Source organism: Astatotilapia calliptera, chromosome 16, assembly GCF_900246225.1.
Source record: "Astatotilapia calliptera chromosome 16, fAstCal1.2, whole genome shotgun sequence".
Classification (NCBI taxonomy): Eukaryota; Metazoa; Chordata; class Actinopteri; order Cichliformes; family Cichlidae; genus Astatotilapia; species Astatotilapia calliptera.
Window position 1 is genome coordinate 25,997,772 of NC_039317.1, and position 21,690 is coordinate 26,019,461.

Here is a 21,690-nt window from a genome sequence, read left to right on the forward strand (position 1 = left end):
CCCGCCGACAAATCAGAATCAGTGAGATGTCGCCTTTCTCACCCGACGGCACGGACACGAGCTGAAAGCCGACAGCTCGCTGATTCTGATGTTTCGGTGGGTCCGCACTTTGTGTTTGCGCCATTTTTGCCCTGATTCTGAAGCTGCAGCCTTTATCTCTCTCCAATCAATATTGACCGAACCAGCAGCAAAAGAAGCAGCAAACTACGCTTCACATAAACATCGTCATGAATTCCCCTACATGCACAGCTCCCTCTCTCTCTCTCTCTGTACTTCAAGATCAGTTTCCCTTCTAACAATCTTTTTTCTGCATTATTCGCTTGCTTGTTACGCACAAGTCTACCGTTCTTACAGCCTGTCGGACGCTGTTTTTTTCCCCTTTTACTTACTTCCGAAAAGAAAGCCTCATTTCTGCCGTTCAATACTGAACTAAACTTTTTTAAATTATGCAAAATAGCAAAATGCTCAGCCGTGTCTCTAATAAAACCTCTGTAACTTTGCTCTGCTTCACATCAGCAGCATCAGGTAATGTTCATATGTTCATTAATGGGTTTGTTTCGTTTTTGATCTACTGCAGAATATTTTTATAAAATCCCAGGCCAGGAAAATCACCTTCATGTTTTTCTGTGTTTTATCCTCTACTTTGACACAAAGGCATCTGCTGTGACGCTCACAACTTTGATTATGTCTCCCAAGTGTCAAATTTCTTTTTCTAGATATAAAAATATAGAAATGTACTGATGCATGATCTGAATTATAATATGTCTGACTGTCTGAGGCAAAATTTCCCCAATTCAAATTGAATCGAATCAAATCGAATCGATTCGGAACCTTGTGAATCGGAATCGAATCGATTCTTGAAATGAGTGACGATACCCAGCCCTAATGATTAGTTCATTACCAGGCTTCTGGAGAACTTCAAGACATGTCGAGGAGGTGATTTAGCCATTTGAATCAGCTGGATCAAGGACACATCTAAAACCTGCAGGCCTTCGATGTCTGGGTTTGGATACCACTGATCTAGGTGAACATTAAAAAAAATAAATAAATAAATACTCAAGAATATTAGAAATCATAATAGTGGTTATCAGCTTTAATCAGGCCTTCTGCTTCAGGTTTTGTTCTCATTTGACTCATATTTCTTTCAGTGTATGTGACAAGAGGGCAGACCATACAAAAGGTTCACTTAAATCAGCCTTGGCTAACACCAGGCCTCGAGGGCTGGTGTCCTGCAGGTTTTAGATATCACTCTGGGTGAACACACCTGAATCCGATGATTAGTTCATTAGCAGGTCTCTGGAGAACTTCAGGACATGTTGAGGAGGTGATTTAATCATTTAAATCAGCTGTGTTGCATCAAGGACACATCTAAAACCTGCAGGACACCGGACCCCTACGCCTAGGTTTGGACGCCACAGATGTAGTCGAAGCTTCCGCTGTTATCGCCAACAAATTTATTATATGAAACAAAAAATAAACCTTACACAGCTGTGGTCAGAAGTTTACACACACTCGTCATGTCATGGTAGTTTTGGACTACACACGTGTCGTCTTTTTTAGCAGGGACTTCTTTCTTGACTGGTACCCTCCCAGTTCATGGCTATGTAAAACTCACTTCACTGTGGACAGTGAGGCTGCTGTACAGTTGTTTGAACTGATGATGTTGGAGTCTCTGGACTTTCCAATTGTTCTAAGTATTGGTCAGTCCAATGAGTGCTATCAAACAAATCCTTTTTATGCTGGCACTCTGTTTTCAGGCGGAGAAACTACCAGTTGTAGTCAATCACGCCAGCTAATGAGAAATTAATAGGCCTTGGCCTTGTCAAGATAAACAACAGTGTAGCACTACTTATTGCAAATGTCAGCTGTGTATATGCATACGTTTGACACTGTGCTGATTATAGAATAGCCAAAAGAAATTAAAGCTTGCGCACCCAATTCTTGTTTTTTTAAAAAAAACATTAAAAAATTATGAAAATCTTGTAATTATCATGACTTTTCTGATTGCAACTGTATATAAAAGCAGTTAAAGCTCTTTACCAACTCTTCTTGCATCGATTTTCTCTCAGACTAAATGGTAAAACAATGAAAGACAAAACACAAAGAACATAAATAAAACTCATTCAATTTTTAATGGTTATAGATCAAGCAGTATATTTACATATGTTTTCAATCAAAGCACACCAATCAAAGCACATGAAATCCAGCAGTGGAGGTGGGTTGTTAATGACATTACCTGCGGCATCTCCGGGTTCCTGTGGTGCGTTATAAAGAAACTTTGCAGTAGAATTTTCCAGTTCTTCTGCAGTCCTGTGGAGAGAGCAATGGGGATCTGGAGTTGAGGAAGTAGGAAGGTTTAGACAGACTGTGGAGAATTCCTGCATACGTATTCACTGCTGCCTGGGTTTCAATCATTTTTGTTCTGACAGGCTGAGATAGGCAGTGAAGATGGAGAGGCAGTAGTAACATATCAGCAGAGCTTAAAGGATTGTTTGCTATAATCTGATATGCTGTCAGAAACGGTAACCAGCTGTGATATCTGTAGATGCACATACATTTTTTTAAATAGTAGCAGCTTATCTTGTAATCACTAAATCATAAATACATTAGCTGACGTAGCTGTCTTTGTCTACAAAGGTGGTGGAGATTTTAAGGAACTCTTCTTTCATCTCTGATGTTGGAGCTGGATTTAAGAGTTATTTATGGATAACAAAGAGCAAGCCAGAGGAAAAAACAACAGACCATGTCTACTCTCCATCTTATCTTGACTCACCATATGATTTTAAGTGGAAGGTTGGAGGGAATTCACAAGTCAGTCAGTCAGTGCCCATTACTATGGTCTAGTTTCAGTGTCCCCATTGTAAGCTGAAGCTTTTCTTTCATTAAATTGATATATACATCATCAGGACATTATATACCACTAAACCTCTCAAATTTTATAACCATCATTTCTTTTTGTAATCTCTGCACATCTCAATCAATTACAGGAAAAATATATAATATAACCTCCGAACACTGTCCTGCTCTTCATTATTTTTTATTCCTTTACAGGGTTTTGGTCTGTGTGACCTTTGTCAGGTACAAAGAAACCTTGTTCATGCACATTTGCACATATGTATACATTGAGTATAATTCAGCCAATTAGGCATTCCTGGCTATTAGACGTCACATGTGCATGCAATCAATCAGTTAATGAGTCCACTCGAATCGTCAATGACATCATCCAAAACCCAAATAACATTTAAAATCACCACCTGATTTGAAAACCGAACCATCTATAAATATATTCCAAAATTATCACTTAAACTAAGAAAATTATGACAATTATAAAATAAAAGTTTACAAAAATATTCATACTTTGGACAAATCAGTGTTGTATAACATTTTACCATATACAGTATACAAATCCCAAATCAAAACAAATGCACTCATTAAACTGTTCATCATTCAATCCTTTGGGTGACAATATCTGCAAAGTGAATAGCCAAAATGCCTCTCTTCTCTTCAATAATAAATCAATATGAGTATGAAACCATAGAAAAAAGCACTTCAATTTTTTGTCATCAGATTGTGTTTGCCGTGTTTTTAAAAAATCTACAAATAAACTGCTGTCAACTCCAGTAACATTACATGAGCAATTAAAAAGTTTCAAATGAAGTCTTTCTTACATTTGACCCAAGTTTCACTTTGGAGAAGAGGATAAATCTTGTGAATAGGGTGGCTGGGTTTATTTCTGTTCAGCTAAATAATAAGTTGAATATTATGAAATTCAGTGATGTGCCAGATACCCCTGAGATTTGTAAAAAGAAAAAAAAAATTCTCCCTGATTGAGTGAGCTTTTTGTTCCCGTTTCCCAGCATAAAGAAAATCTGCATTCCAAGTCTGAGGATGCATGAAATTGTGTGAGGAAAGTCTAAGCCTATAGAGAGCATACAAACTGCACTTTTCTGACTAAGTTAATCTGATGGAGATTAAAATGATTATCTAGGCTTGCTCAAGCAATCAAAGGAAAAAAAAATCCTATATCACCTAAATCGTGTCTTTGCCATGGAATATATTCTATTATGGCAATAATTTTAGGGCAGCAGAAATCATTTTGGTATGACTGAAGTAGAATTAAGTGATACAAGGGTGGTCAAGGACACTTTTGGGACTCAACCAGACAGATGCCCAGAGGGATAACCATGTGGTGAAAATAATAAAGCGCTGTTGTTTACTGATGAATCATTTTGGTGCATCACATACTAAGATCATGTATCTAGATATGTTTTATTAATGCGCTTTATCGGATATCTTGTATTTCCCAATTCACTTGAGGTTAAGCAGATAAGAAACAGAGCTGAAAAACCCCCACAGAAAATGTTAGTGGCTGTATAAGTGTTAAGTTCTATTTGAAGTAGCCATGTAATACCGTTATTTTCACAATCAGTATCATATGTAGAAAGTATGTTTTGGTGCTAAATTATACACCACATGCTAACTGTATGCCTTAATATTTCTGTGGCAGGTAGGCAGACAGACAGCTATTCCCAGTATAGGCTGAAAAATTATGCAAACTCCTAGGTTAATTATATTAACAAAAGCTAATTGGAACCAGGGGAATCCAATCAGTGACGCTAGATTAGAAGTGTAGGTTAGGGATACTTTGACTTCTAAAAATATTTAAGAGTTTGACTTTAGTGTTCACGAGATTTTGCTAATAACCCATGCATATAAAATGATTCTGTGTAAGCAAGGATCACTGTTTTTAAATAAAGCTAAAAAAAAAAAAATGAGAGTCTGAGACTAACTGTATTTATTTGTGGGACCAGCTACTAAAAGTGTTGAAATGCTATGTTTGTTTGCACATAGCTTATTCCCATTGTGTTTGTTTATGCTTATTTGTGACCTGTCAGTGGAAGCAACCAGTCACACTGGTTTAACACTATTTAATCAAAAATTGTTAATTCTTCATTTTTTCTTTTAAATAGTGCCAAATGTACATGTGAGTGTATTCATTTATTGTGTTCTACATTTACTATTTTGTGTTTGGCTACAGTTACTACTGTATTTATGTGTTATTTACTGAAAACTACTTCAGCAAAGAGATGTGATAGCTTCACCCTCTAGCTTTTTGGCACAGTAAACTTGTTCTGACAGCTCCCACTAATTGCACGGTGACCAGAGTAGTCGGTCCAATTTCTCGATGTAACCATAGACCACAGTGTAATGCAGTGCACCTGTGACTGGCAGTTGACATGACCCACATACAGCAGATCTTTGCTGCGTATACTTAAACCTACAGATGAACTGACATTTCTGACCTAATAACTGAGCACAGTGGTCAGCATCATTCTGACTCTGCTTGCTCAAGTGGTCAGCAATATTCAGGAGCTATGTTTAGGAGAAGTGTTGAAAGTGACTAACTTTTGCTGAAATGCTGAAGCTACACGTTTAACAGGCAGGTAAAGCACAGAAAATAATTAGTGACCCAGGGTAGTTTGTTGGATGCTCACAGCTATTTTATCCAATGCACCTTGTTTCTTTTGCCTCCCCCCAGCTCTACTTTAAAAGCTTCCTCCACAGATTGGATATGATTATTAACTTTTAAGCAAAGGCGAGGACTTTTTTTCAGTATCTACTAGAATAATAACAATGAAGAAATTAATTGGTGGGTGGGCGAGCAGAATAGAAATCATGTGGAAATTGCATGCAGGAGCCAGTGATATTATATCTGAGTAAGAGCCCCAATTCCTGTATTAATAATGCAAAAGGACCCCTAGGGCAACCATCTATTTGCAGAGCACCCCCACACACACAAGTAGTCTCATACATACACACTCACACATAGATACAAATACATTAGTTGTGACTTTGGATTCATGTTATCATGTCATTTCTCTTTAGGCAGTGTTTTCAGGCAAGGTTTTGTGAGTCTTTTGTTACTTTGTTTGCTAATACATGCATTAAACCCTTTTGATTTTCAAGCAGAAAGATTGTTGAATTACTGATTTTCCATTGTTTATAAAAGCACAGTAAGTAATTCCACCTTTGGCAATAATGCATCTGTTTTAATCAGTTTTTAATAAGCCTGGAGCCAGTGTCATGCTTTTATATTCTTTTTGTTGCATTAGTTTGATTTAAAACCTAAAGTTGGGAATGTAAATGCATCAAAGCGCCCTTGTCAGTGGCCTTTCTGCAAAAGTTTTGCCCTTGTAAAAATTAGTAGACTTAAGTGACCTCTTGGTATTGCAAACACCTTGATTGCACAGACTTGTCTGGTTTTAATCATGCTGCTGTCTGCTATCTACTGATAGATTCATACTCTTGTCCATGCTGTTTAACAGAAATTCAACTTCCAAACTATATAAGACTTTGTCCATGCTTAGAATAGGCAGATATGATCCTTCTCTACTTGTAAAGCAGTGTAAATTGTATGTAAATTATGTCACTGCCCATAAAGGTAATAGTGGGTGGAAAAACAAACTGTTGTTCTTCTGCTCTTTCTCTAAAAGTAGTAAAAGCAAAAGAACAAACAAAGAATATTTATTTACTTTACTTTAAGCTAAAACTTTTTGCTTTGCATTTTCCATTTAAAGCTCTTTTTTTTTAAGTACCGCCGTATATCATTGCCCATTTTTGCATTTCTAGTGTGTATTGCTCTAAATGTGGGTCAGTGAGGTTGATTCACTGAAATCTATAGTGCATGCCCTGCTCTATTTTATGCTGTCTTTGCATTTAGCATGCATACCTGAAATAATCACCTGGGTAGGAGTCACTGCGAACCAAAACAGTGACAATGGATTCCCACACAGCTTACTGTCAGTTCAAAACAATCGCGTTAAAGATCATTGTAATTTGTGCTGCAGCCTCCAAAGCTTCTCTGAGTTGTTTAAATATATATACCATCGTGAAACCTATGTTCTCGTTACTTAAAATTTTAATTTTAGTTGAAAATATAATTTTAGTGAACATTACAGTAATAACCATCCACCATCTTTCCACTTGTCCAGTATTATAAATATACGTCTCGCTCTACAAATGTTTATGCACATTTTTTTTGGAAAAGTTTGCATCTTATGCCCACTTTGATCTGTGCTAATGAAAGTCGTAATGTATCCCACACTGTAGCCTTTGGGTCATCGTTACATTCAGCTGATTTTTCTTTAACTCCTGCTGTATGCACATTAGCTGCTTTGATGGTTTGAGATCTCTTATGCTTTGACTTTATGGCCACAAAGTTTCCAAACTCCCCGAGGGTGGGTCTTTTACATTTTTCTTATGAGGCAACATCTAAGTTTGCATTCTCTATGTTTACTGCCCTCCTCTGAATCAAGGTTGTTTGCTTGATTCAGATGAAAAAAAAGAGACAAATTGATGACAGATCTGCCCTGGGGTTGTTATTGTTAAACTATATTCCGTGATCTAGTGGCAGGGTTCAACCAAGTTAATGATTCTTCTCTCTGTGAGTGTATATCAGAAAACAATCCTTCAGCAGCTGCTGGCATTGTTTTGACAACAGGATGACATTCCTGTTTCTGAAATTGATCTGTCTCTCTAGGACAGAGACCTTGGAGAAATCTATGGCAAACTCTTTTAAAGCTCCAAAAGGAAATACAACCATATGTCTGGTTATCTATATAGTAGTAGCTTATGTGCATAGTGTTTAACAAGAAAGCTATTGTTGTATTATGTTTAATCTACAGGTACCTTTCAAGGTGCTTAAGGACGCTTTAAAAGATGCAGTAAAAGTTCTTCTCGATGGCTATTGTGCAATTTTCATTTGATAAATGACATTCTCAAAACTACTTGTTCAGTCTCCATGTTATCTGGTGACATCTGCATGTCATTCATATTGTCATGCAGACGATGTTGGAGCCACTTGTCATGATGGATCAAGCAGGTTTTCTTGTTTTTATTTTTCATTCTTTGATCTTATTGAAAACGAGTGAGAACTGATATGCAAGGTCATGTCTTTTTCACTTTTATTCCCAACTCACCTTTTATGTTTCTTTTTCTTTCTTTGTTTGCTTACTATTTTTGTGACTGTATCTTTGATACTATTCCCATAACCATGATGTTGCAATACAGGAAAGACTGCACATGCAACAGTGTGTGGCAAATAACAATGCAATCAACAGTCCTTTCTCTATATTTCTCTCTATATAAGTCTATATAAGAACCCTATTTTTTTTTTTTTATTATTATTATTAGTCCTTTATTTATCCAGGTAAATAACTCTCGTTGAGATTAAAAATCTCATTTCCAAGAGAGACCTGGCAGATATTTGGTAGATATCTTGAACTGAGGCATTGTATATGAGTCAAAAAAGTGGAGCCTTTTGCATTTTGTCTGCCAAACCTTGCAAGAGTATGCAAGAGTATACATAGGCAGAGTACACCATTATACTGACAACATGGCAGTCTAGTGACCAGTATTTTGACCATCTTGTTTGCAAAGAATGACTCAAGCCAATGACAGTTTCAGAGAGTTGAATATTTACTTTTGCAGGTAATTCATTTTGTGGCTTAATAAAATTGCACTTACTGTACTGCACACCTTAATGATGGTCCAAGACGTATTAAAGCAACCTAGATAAACTGTAAAAAAATGGAGTAAAGATATAACAAAGTAGAAAGAAATTGCTCTTTGTTTCCTGTGGCTGTTTCATTCGTAAAAGAAGAGTTAACTAGCAGCTGCGATACATATTTCATAACACGAAGATGAAGGCTGAAGGCTGAAGGATAGCTTTTAAAACTAGCTCAGAATACCAATGGAGTGACCTTACAATTTCTTTTGATGAAATTAAATTTGTGTTTGACAGAACACTTAGGAGGGATGCCCGCTTATTTGCTTTTACTATCTGTAACATGGTCTTGGCAAACTTTATCAATAGCACAAAAAAAGAATTTTAGGGATTAATTTTGAAGAATGAAAAAAGTCTAAGTGCTCCAAATTGCAATAAACACATCATCCTCCCCTATACGTGCATTGCCATGTGTTCACATTCAGAGCTGATGTAGACATGACTTGAATTTGTCACAGAGTGAATGTAATGGTATCAACATGTGTCAATTGTGTCAGCTAGATCCAGCAGGATCCACTTATTATCTTGTCCAGTGTCACAAGTGCACGTCTGGGTGTTCTTCAGAGATAATTCAGGCCTAACAAAAATGGTAAAACTGAGACGAGCACAGAATATAAAGTAGCTGACCAAATAACACATTATGTGTTGTACTTCATGTGAATTGCATTTATACTTTCATTCAGCATGATGAAAGATCTGGTATCCTCTGGAGGGGGCTGATGTATTAGGAGCGCAGTATGTTGTGGGTTCATTTACCTCTGCATTTAATGTGAGCAAGACCAGGCTTTAAGGTTTTAATCTGATCAACCCAGAGTCATAGGGCCTTGGGTTATACCACTTTCTGCTTCTAATATACATTTGTTATTTGATGTATACTTCAGCTGGGATTTCATTCTAGCGCCAGTGTGTTTTGGTTTAGTTTGCACAAGGTTATTTCCCTATCTGATAGCTGTTAGATCAAGATGAGATACTAAGTGTAGCGAGTGTCAATTGGATTATTTGAGCCTTTAGGCTGATTTCAGTTATCTTGCCTTTTTCAGGAGAAGATGTGCCCGATGCCTACTGTGTGGAAGGCCCTCCACTTGCAGAAGAAGCCTGCGAGGTGCCCTGTTCTGCAGACTGTGTGGTTGGCCCCTGGTCCTCCTGGTCCACCTGCTCACACAGCTGTGCCAGTAAGACGGCAGAGGGTAGACAGAGCCGCACTCGCACTGTTTTAGCCATCCCACAAAAAGGTAATCCAAAATTCCCTTTGATCTCTTTGACTCTTTCTCATCTAATACTAATAAAGAACTTCTTTGCTTTGTTTACTGGAGTTATTTTTAACTTGGTTTTACTTTTAATGAAGCTAGATTTTTAAAGCTGATATTAATATATGGCAAATAGGTAGAAAAGGTTTAGATTATAACTGTCGTTAACATGTCATCTCATCTGAAATACTGCAGAAAAAAGGGCAGAAGTAACAAGAAGATGTATTATATTGTATTATTACTGTAGTTGTTGATAATAATGTATACCTTTCGGTATCTATGAGGTTCAGTACTACACTGACTGGATGACAGAAAGCATGAAAACACTGATCTTTGGAGATTTTAAGAAGTAGCTTGTAATTACAGATATAAAAGAAAAAATCCAGTAACATTTTCATTAGCAGGGAGCTCAGTGTCTTTGGGATATAGTGCTATTGTTAGAGGGACTCAAACTGAGGAATGCCACGGCTAACACAAGACTAGACTCGGCAAATAAGAAGAGTAAATATTGATTGAGCTCGAACCTTTATCTGGGTTTTTTTTGTGTGCGAGTCTCATTTAGTCGTTTTTCATCTCACAAACATTTGAAGTTTGAGTTGACCATTCATTATCAGAGACTCTTTTCTTCCCAACAGTGCTTTTCTTACTTTGTGTTGTGTTTTCAAGTCAGTCAGCAAAGCCTTGGCAGCCAGCTAGCAGCCATTAATCCCTGTAACTAAATGCATATCTGCAACAACAGCTGATGAAAGAATTTCACAGATTAAGCCAGGTTCCAAACTATGTTGCTTATTACAATGTTACTGGCTATCAGCTTGCTGACAGAGCTGATGTGTGTGTGGGTATGTATACATGGGTATTAATGCTGCATTTGTGTTTATAAGGATACATTTTTGTAACAGCGTCTGACAGAATACTGTAGAAGCCCTGAGAAATACAAATTGGACTGGAAGGTGTAAGTATATACAATATTTGGTTGTGGTTCAGCTCATCCTTACTTTTCTATAAGTCACAGCACACTACTGTTCCCTCTCCAGATATCATATTTATCATATTTCATCAACTGAGCTGTCCATGTTTTACCTCCATTTCAACCAGAGAGTCTCTGCCCTGACTACTGTAGGCTCAAAACAAAAGTAAATTACCACTGTGAACACCACTGTAAACAATCCTTTAGCCAGAAAGCAATGATGCATACATAGAACTCAGGTATTTTACATAAACTGTAAATGAAGAAATGATTACTTTGGAGGTTTTATATGTATATATACACATACACTAACCAGGACACAGAGCATAAACATTGTTGTGCTTTGGCAGTCAATGAATTACCAAAGGAAGACTTTCACAGTGGCCTTGCTGTGACTGAGTTTGTAATTTGAACTTCTAGAAGTTGAAACTTGAAAAGTGCTTGCTCAGCTAACCCAAAAAACAAATATTTGCTACAGTATGTTAATAAACAGCTCATGGTAGAGTGATAATATTGGCACTTTTTTTCCTTCCATTGATCAAATACATCTTGTACTTTAAGAGAATCCATTAGATTTGTTTTGGTCAAATCACATGTACTCTGCACAATAATGAAACTGTGTTGGAGTGATTTAGTGCAGCTTTTTCTGAATGCCATGTTGTACATTCTGTGTATTTCACAATTTTCTACTCTTATGTGTTGATATGCAGATGGAAAAGCTTGTCCAGCGGGTCCAGCTCTGGAGCAATGGAGAGTCTGCAATGACCATCCTTGTGTGGTATTTCACTGGGAAGCTTCAGCATGGGGTCCATGTATTGAGGATACCTCTATGGCTCTCAATGGAACCAGCCTCCAGAATGGGACCATAACCTGTGCTGTCGGGGTTCAGATCCGCAAAGTCATCTGTGTGAAGATGAATGCTGGTCCAGTCGTAAATAAAAGGTGGAGTCTATGCAAAGTATTTGATATATGGACTTTTTTGAATTTTATGTACTCTGATTCAGTATTTTTCGTTGTAATGTCACTTTTTTATATAGAATTATATATCCAGTCATTTGAAAAAGTAAGTACAGTGATGTGAAAATGCAAAAAAAAAAAAAAAGGAAATCAGGAAGGGGGCAAACACTTTTTCACGCCATTGCACATCAAATAGACGTTTTTTACCCTTTTTAAAAAAAATTTTTGTTTAATTTTAATTAGCAAACACTTAACTCACTTATACATAGTGTCTATATTCTCCATAAACAGATGTCTTTATATAGATTTTCATAGGACAGCTACAAAATTTGGTTTCTCTTGTAGTCTGAGTTCCATTGGCCCGTCACATTTGAGCACTTGAGTTATATGTAGTTCTTAGTGTAGAGCAAAAGAGTTACTGTATTTCTTAATATGCAATCTTGAAACTAGCAGAAATTGCCTGTTTATTATGTCTGCATTTATGAATATTGAAAACAGGAAGTCAACTCTTTAATGGAAAAAATATATAAAAAAAAAAAATATAATAATTTTTATATTATTATATATTTATATTATATTTTATTTTATATTTTTTTTCTATATTATATAATGTCAATGCCGTTCGTTGTCTTGCTTCCATGTTGTATCAAATCCTAACACAGCATTTCAATCTGATTTAAATCTGGACTTTGACTGGGCTTTTTTATCCTTTGTGTATTTGTTATTATGCTTAGGATCATAATCCTTTTGAAAGATGTACTTCTAAGTTCAGCTTAAGCTTGTAGTGCGGTGACCTCAGATTATCCTTAAGCACTCGTATAAGGTGCAGAATGCATAGTTGAATCAATGGCTGCAAAATACACAGTCCCTGAGGCCGTGAAGCCAACTTAAACTGTAACATTTCTATCCCTATGTTTCACATTGGGTATAAGGTTCTCCTCCTGAGAAGCTGTTTTTTGGTCTTTGCCAAATAATAGGGTGCTGATGAGTAATTAACTGTGTCATCAACATATTGATGGATATTCACGAGACTTGTTATGAGTCACAATTTGACCTCCGTGCATTTGCTCTTGAACAAATGAGGTGAATATGTGATCTCAGCCCCCCACCTGATGTTTATGGTAATTAAAATTAAAACTTGAAGGGCACTCATTAAGGCCACTAGCCATGCTACCCCTCTCCACTAAGTTACATGAGATATTTTTCAAATTATACAACGTATATTCTTCAGTTCTGGGAGATGACTTATTTTGTCAGTATGAAAATTGCACTTCTGTATCAGAGTATCTTTTTACTGTGCTGCTCTGCTTATTTTTAGCAGCTGAAAATAGGCCCTGAGAGAAATGAATGCTAAATTATAGGTGAGGAGAAAAGGAGCTTTGTAAAATCAAGGGGAAGATGGGATGTTTCTCTTACAAAAAAAATCACTTAAGAACACAGTCTCCATTTTCCAAAACCGCCTTACTTGTAGATATCTAGCGTATGCTTTTAGTTACTCACAGATGACCCAGAGGACTTGCTTCACTGTGAAATAATATCCCAGAGTTTTGTGTATTGAGGTCTGGTTTTATCCTTTTTCCTTCTGTGTGTTTAGTGTTTCTTTTCATTTGTTTTTCTGAACCAGAGATTCATTTTGCTTCTGCTCCACCATTATCTACTCCTCTTTCAGCAATACAATATCAAACTCTGCTAAGGGCTTTTGTGCTGTCACTATAATGATGTTATAGTGATCTTCACAGCAGGAAGACAGATTTATAAATAATTCACAAAGATTGCTCTTCTTTAGCTTGATGTGCTATTGACAGGGCTGTAAAATAGATTATGTAGAGGCTTTTTTTTTCTAATGCTTGTCCTATCTGCCGCCACAGTAAGAGTCAGTTTTTTAGTGTATTTATGCACCAAAGTCGGGTCTTTCTGCCATCTTTCCAAATTATGCTGTGACTGTCTGACTCTATCGAAAAACGCAGATTTGACATAAATTATATTTATACCCAAGACACATTCTATACGTTCTAACAGATTATGTTCTGGATTAAAAAAGCAAGGAAAACTGAGTAGGTAGGCGAGCTGCAATTCTGCGTTAACCCCTGTTTATCTCAAACTCTGATTTCTGAATTGTTAAGCTTTGAGTTGGAAAATGTTTCAGAATACAGCTGTTGCTGCTCTGTTTGAAGGGTCACTTCAGTCAGCAAACATCTTAGCATTTCATGCTGAGCAGTAATCTCAGCAGTGAGCAGTGGCTCAACAAAAAGATTCGTTGTTTTTTTTTTGTTGGTATCAATACAGAGCCCCCAGAAAAACAGTGTAAATAATAAAACTGACAGTGATGAAACTTCATACAGTACACACACATACTATTAATATTATTAATAATGATGAATAATGAATAATGATGCTGAACACTGTGGCCTTGACAGTGAATCTAACTCCCTCATTTTGGGAAAACCACACAATATACCCCAGCTGCTCTGTTGCGTTGTCATGCCCTCTGGCATACATCACTGCAAAGGGAGAGAGAGAGAAGAGTAGGGATAAAGCTGGGGAATGATGGGTTTTATGTATCTTTCCCCCTTATGCTTTGGCATACTTTGATCTCATTGCTGTGCGTGCTGGATTTTTGCAGTCAGTAGGATGTGGCGCCATGCTGGGTCTCTAGTGAGACCTGGATCTGGTTGTTGGGCAAAGGAAGTCACTGGCTCTGAAACAAAATGTGAAATTTCATGTGTGTTTGTGCATTGAGGACAGGAGTTGGCTGCTGGTTGATGAAGACATCAAAGCTTATGAATTACTTGATTTTACATAGCTGCATTAATCCGCACCAATTCAAGGTTGCACGACACACAAAACACAACACAGCCAGAGGGCTGTTACAGATATGTTACACAAGAGATGTGCCAGCATGAATTAAGACAAGGAAATTGTTAAAAGTCGGTCAGATGCTCATTAAAACCTGGTAATGATGTGTTTGGTGTAGCAGGAATGATCTATTGGTAAACAGTTTGCATATCCTTGTTTCTCAGGTTAATTAGCAGCCGTGTTTGATTGATTTTTTCCCCTGGAGCACTCTTTCGCTTGTCTTGTTGGTAACAAAAAATGGCCCTGGCTGCTCTGTATATGTAAAATAAATCCACTCACTGGGACATTTAAATTGATCATAAATTTGTTTCCACTATTTATAGATACATTGCCATTGCTGATATTTTGTTGAGATTTTTAGTTCAAAAAATATTGCCTACATACTGCCACTAGGGGCGACCGTGGCTCAGGGGGTTGGGAAGCGTATCTGTAACCGGAAGGTCGCCGGTTCGATCCCTGGGCTCTCTGTCCTGGTCGTTGTGTCCTTGGGCAAGACACTTTACCCTACTGCCTACTGGTGTTGGCCAGAGGGGCCGATGGCGCGATATGGCAGCCTCGCTTCTGTCAGTCTGCCCCAGGGCAGCTGTGGCTACAACCGTAGCTTGCCTCCACCAGTGTATGAATGCGAGAGTGAATGAATAGTGGTATTGTAAAGCGCTTTGGGTGCCTTGAAAAGTGCTATATAAATACAATCCATTATTATTATTATTATTATTACTAGTTGATGCCACTGTGGGTTACAAATCTAGCATAAAGAAATATTGATTAGTCTAGTTTTAGTAAAACTGGGATTTAAAAGTGAAAATGCACTGTGAAGCATGCAGGCACTTTGTAGGCTTGAATTTTTTTTTTTTTAATGAGTAATATTTGTAGACTGGGAGGCAACTGAATGTGTGAGAACACTGTAAATTTCTATATTTGTGTAGCGTTTGCTTGAGCATGCAGGCAGAGGCACATGTAATCAATCATGTTTTCTGTAGGGAGATGTGTGATGTCAAGGACAGGGCATTTGTTTTACTGCGCTATCCTCTTACTAGTGAGACCCAGGACGTTTATCATTCATCACCTGGGGGCTGAAGAGAATTTAAGACCACTGTTTGTTTGTTTGTATGTTTAGATGTTCAGATTCTTCCCGTCCGGAAACCGTCCGTCCTTGTTTGCTACCCTGCAAGAGAGACTGCATTGTGACGCCTTTCAGTGAATGGACAACTTGCCCATCAACCTGCCTTCCAGGTAGCTCACTGACAGGATTTTCTAGAAATTTATTTTACAATTGCCTCTCTAATAGCTTAAGTCTTTTTAAAATTAATCAGTATCCAGAGTAAAATCTTTTAAAATTGGTAAATTATCAATATATTGGGATTGAATATATAAATACCTTGTTTCAGGAGCACAAATAACCTATTCAAATAAAAACACATTTCATACTTTCACAATAGATAGATAGATTATAGATTCGATTATAAGTAATCAGTTGATTACTTATAATCTATCTAGAAACTGATTTTAATTTGACATCAGTGTATTCCCAAAAGGTTGATTCTGTTCATCTGGACGTAACGTTTTCTGTGGGAGAAACGTTTCATCATTCATCAAAGTGACTTCTTCAGTCTCAGCTGACTGAAGGTTTCCCCAACCTTTTACACAATAACTGAACCTAGCCCACTGAATGAGCAATGGGCTGTGAGGTCAGCTCCTTGATCATTAATATGCAAATTGTCACCACCATTGATCAACAACTACTGATCAAAGACTATTGATCAATGACCATGAGTACAATTCACAGAGAGTTGGGGAATGGCTGCAATCACCGCATTGTAAAATGGCGAAAGATGTACCCTTAGGCCCCTCCTCGATTCAGAGATGGTCTTTCCCTTTTCACGTAAATAGCCTCCTTGAATCCCTGCTGAAACCAGCATTCCTCCCTGTCCAGGATGTGTACATCCTCATCATTGAAATAGTGACCACTGGCCTGTAGATGTAAATAGACTGCGGAGCCTGATGACGTTGTTTGGTTTGGTCTGAAAACGCTACGTCCAGATGAACAGAATCATTCTTTTGGGATTTACTTACCTGGATGATTGAGCATGCATCAAGACACATCAGTAGATTGTATAAGGTAAACTTCAAGAAGGTATACATCACTGTATATGTTATTCCTTTAAGCCTGACCTATAAAATAATTGCCAGAAAATTCAAAATTAATATACATTTTCATACATGGGTTTTACTTTGTATCATAGTTGCTACATACAGAATTTTTATTTATTTTTTCATTCTTGCAATGAATAGCTTGAAAATGTAATGTACGATGCGATATATTCAGATTTTTCATTGAAAAAACTGATGGCGTAAAAATCTCAAGAACTCAAATATGATGCACTTGGCTTCACATGCTTACAATGATGGCAAGAGGCTTCTTAGAAAAATGTACAGTGCAATACACGCAAAGTGTTGTCAAGAATTACATTTAATTGTAAACAACAGTTTTAACTGTCCATTACATTAACCTAGCACATAGAGAGAAAAGAATGGATATTTAATGGGTTTCAATATGTGTACTGTAATGTCTCGGAAATCAAAAAGTATGTAATTGTTTTTAGAAGAATTGAGCAGGCATCTCATCTGTGTAAATATGCTGTAGTCCATTGGGTCTGTTGATGATGTAATCTCTTTCTTAATTGCACCATTTTCAATGTTTAGTAATTAGTGCTGTGTAATGAGCCTTGGAGCCTGAGCCAAATGAAGCCATTACAGTGTGGTGTGTCCGAAAACAGACTGCAGTGAAGTGGAGGACATCGCTGCTACAAGGGCATGCTAATCAGCATCGGAACAATTTCGAGACCACTTGTTTTTTTCCCCTCTTTGAGATATTAGAGCACAGTGGTGATATTGATGCATCATTTATTTTGCGACCAAGACATTTGTCAGGCACTTGTCTCGGTATCATTTTACATCCTATTCCTCCTTGGAAATGTTCACTTAAATTCAGCTGTGCAAATAATCTGTCATTGAACGCAGCCTTTTTGTGAAGATTATCTTTCATGTTTAACAGAAAATGCAACCGCCGCCACACAGTCTCGATACAGGACCATCATTCAGAGGGCTGCTAATGGAGGTCAAGAGTGTCCCGACACACTTTACGAAGAGAGAGAGTGTGAATCACTTCGTGTATGTCCAGTGTATAGGTAAAAGCACTATTTATAATGAACTGCTTTCTGTTTTTAATCCAAGGACAAGTTAACTCAGCTTATCTGCCATATAAGAGCACACGGTAAGAAGTGAGTGAGCTATTTTTGAAATCATGACTAGGGTGCATTATTAGAGTTAAATGATGAAGTTTAAATGGCACAAGATGGAAGAATAAACAGGTAAGTAAATACAAATTCTGGTTTATATTCAGATGTTACGATACATGTTTAAAAACACATATAAATATAAAATTGCAATTTTGAATGATAATATGATACTAACACAGGTTGATTAAAAAAAAAATTTCAGCTGCATGGGATAGTTTTGGTAAATATTATGTTTTTTTACGGTGCGGAATGCAAAAATGATCTCCATTTCCCTTCATCATGTACAGTTATTTGCAAAATATGTGGAGTTTAAATTTAAAAAAGCAATGAAATGCATAATTTTTTTGAGATTCTTTACCTTTCGCTATGAACAAAATAAACCTGTTGGGACACGATCATCTGAGCTCCTTACACCGCCAAACTACCATTTCGGTTGCAGACCTGTGTAATTACCTGGGAATGAGCTTCAGCTATGTAACATAGCCACAAGCTTTAACATCAGAAACTTGATATTTGACATTCACTAAAGGAGTATGACTGGTAAAATATGTGTTCATCTTCATTTGCTCTGCTTGATATGCTATATTCCTTAAAAAATCTAACTATTCATCTGTGTTTTGAGTACAAGGCCAACCTGTTTTCGTCATAAATTCTCAAACTACTACCATGTCCCAAGCTTAGAAAAAAAAATAAAAATAAATACTGTTTATAGAATCGCAGGACAAATACCTTAAAAAACAAATGACATTACAAATGTAAAACACCTTTAGAGAAACATTTACAGCTGCTGGCTTCATGGTCTTACTTACTTTTAAGTAATAGTCTCATTTGGAGATACTTCCCAACAATGGCTGGATGTCTCAGCTCAGTGTGATGCTTTCAGATTTGTTGCCAGTTTGGTTTCCTCCAAAATCTGCTCAGATTTAAACTCCTTCAAACACCTATATCTTCATTTCTTCAGCATACTGCTCCGTCTCAAACACCACTAGCAATAGATATGCTGGAAAGTTGTTGGCAGTTGGCCTGGTGAGGTACATGCACTTCACAGTAACCATTCATGTGCAAGAATGAGCATTTAACCATAACACACAGTTAAGCGTTTAACTGAGTTTTTCTAGTATTTAATGTGAATTCATGTACCTAATTTTAGTATTCATACATAAGCCCCCCCAAAAAAAAAAAAAAAAAACCAACACCAAGAATTCAAGCAGAAGTGTTTTCAATAAAATACCAATAGAGCAATGTGACCTTCACAAACTGGACAAATTCAATGCCATAATATTTTTATTTTCATTGTAAAATCAAGAATGGCACTCACTTCCATTTTTCCACATTCAGTGCTGCCTGTGGTCCAGTTCACGGCTACAAACTCGCACTTCTGAGAAGAATATAATGACACCTTTAGCATTTCTGTACTTAAAACTGTAACAAGCCGCTGCCAGCCTAAAGTTCTTCTTCCTTCGCGTTTCGGTCTAGGTGGAGGACGCACAAATGGAGCAGCTGTTCTCTAGTTCCTGAATCTGTGAGACGTGGGCTGTCGGGACCAGGAGAAACGTGTGGAAAAGGTTTAGAAACAAGAGGCAAGTTGTAGCCCTAAATCAGTGCATTCTCTTCACTTTATATTTCCCAGCTGCTACCATTTCACCTATTTTCAGCGTTGCTCTTCCATCTATATACCATCTTTACTTAATGAGACCTAATAGTCCTTTCTGAACTGCTCCTCTAACAAGCAAATGGCAGAAACGTTAAGGAAGACAGCAATTTGTTCAGTGAATATCATTAGATGAACCTTTCTGTGCTTTCTTGACAATTTCATCATGTCACTAGTCTCTTATTAACGTACGTAGCAAGTCCAGCCATCACGGGCTACTTAGTATTTGCTTTAATAGAAATGAAAAGCCAGAGCTAGCACCATGCAGACCCTACATGCACTCATATGTTCTGACTCACAACTTCAAAGTAGACTCACAACTGAGTGCATTTTATGTTGGATAAAGTTTTGAAGGTTTCATAGCTTTCTCTGCTTTTCTAAAGTCAGACCGAAAAGAACCTATATTGATGCAGTGCATCAGGTTTTTTCTTCACCTTTTTGCTCACCTTTAAACTAAAAAAGATGGACATTAAAACGAGGAAACTATTGTGTAGTTTATTTGTCCTTGTCATTATGTCATCCTCTAGTTTACACTGATTTTGCTGAATGCATTCCTATTCTGTTTGCTGTTTTTCTTTTATTTGCAGCCAATCAAATCTTTTAGAACATTATATTTTGTAATATCTGCAAAATATCGCATGCAAGGCAGAAAATCTCAAAGTCACAGACTAATAATAATTTTTTTTAAAAGATGTCCTTCGTTGTTTCTATACTCGAGCTATGGCTCTATTGCCAATTACTTTGCTCCAGTTATGCCACAATTTGACATTTATGTGCCCTCTCATTGACTTGGTTAAGCCTAAGCTGAGTGAACGTAGCCTCTGAAATCTTTGTTGTTTAAATCCTACATTTAATTTCAGTGTTTTTACCAATTGCAAATTTCACTCTCACACTACAGTTTTTGAAATGTCACAGGTATTTAACTTGGCTATCAACTAATCATATTCAAATAGGAAGCTCTAAAGGTCAATGAGGCTTGCTCTTAACCTAGGAACACTGCAAACACTTTTCCCATCTTCATCGAAAAGTCATAGAAAGTCACTTGAGAAATGTCAGTTGTAATTATACTGCTACGTAGAAATCAGCGATGCCGAGAGCAGAAATGCTATAAAGTTCTCAAGGCAGTAAAATAATGCTCTGAAAACTTCTCTTGAGCCATATAAGTACATTAGAACAGCCGGTTTCGGGAATGCATCAGGAAGCTGCTTGCCTTTAAATGAGTGCAAAATGATTCAATTAACACCTATGGCTTTTTAATAATTTGAGCCTGTAGCAGTCATTTCCACAGATCCTCTGAGAAGCATAAGGATGTTCATCAAGGATATGACACAGGAATCTACACAGTCCAAAAATCACACAACAAGCTAAGAAGTGAATTTTTCAGCCCTCGGGCTGTATTTAGTAAGATTTGTGGCAGGCGGTTTTCCTATGGAGAGCAGAATTACTCCTACAACATTATTAACATTATACAGACTCAGATTTTGGTTGCAATAATATGAAGAATAGGGGAAATATTAGTTTTTAATTAAAGCCTTTTTGGGGTGTAAAAATATACACGTTTTTATTAACTTATTTATTAAGTAGAGGTTTAAAACCTTTGAAGGTCCATTCAACTTGAATTGTTCATATACATTTTTTCAACATAATCCATGACTATAGCTAGAAGGTTGAGATGAATTGGTAAGGCATGACCCTAATACAGTATTCAACTTTGAATTATTTCCCCCAGACTTGCTATTAATTATAGTTGCTCACATCCTGTTGTAAGGGTGTGAGAGATGAGATGATAGCTACTTCAAATGCTTCTCTTCATTGAAAAATTGAATATGAAAAGTTGCAACATTAGTATGTCAGACCTTGATCCTCCTTCAGTGCAAAATCTAGGCTGGCTTTTAGCTGCTTGTCTTTGGCTTTCTTCAGCAGCTTGAAGTGAATCATGTTTCCGAATACATTGTATGGACAAAGGTATCAAAGTCATCTTTGAATTGAGCTGTTTTCAGATGCAGTGCCACACGTGCTTAAGATCAGCTGCCTAGCCACTCAGTCTGCTTTTACAAGCATTTGTAAAGGAATGGATTGAACTAAAGATCTCACTGAGCTCATTTGAGCATGGAATTGTAATAGGATGGAACCACAAGTCAGTTTGT

General features: G+C 37.1%; 1 protein-coding gene across 1 annotated transcript in view; it reads left to right on the forward strand.

The window, feature by feature from the left end:
• The window catches only part of LOC113007990 (thrombospondin type-1 domain-containing protein 7B-like), a 145,767-nt gene that overhangs the window by 105,014 nt on the left and 19,063 nt on the right, over positions 1 to 21,690 (forward strand). Inside the window, exons 9-13 of the mRNA XM_026145082.1 lie at positions 9,607 to 9,798; positions 11,491 to 11,722; positions 15,711 to 15,826; positions 17,649 to 17,781; positions 19,369 to 19,472. Coding sequence (XP_026000867.1) covers positions 9,607 to 9,798; positions 11,491 to 11,722; positions 15,711 to 15,826; positions 17,649 to 17,781; positions 19,369 to 19,472 — 777 coding nt within the window. The remainder of the gene's footprint in view (positions 1 to 9,606; positions 9,799 to 11,490; positions 11,723 to 15,710; positions 15,827 to 17,648; positions 17,782 to 19,368; positions 19,473 to 21,690) is intronic.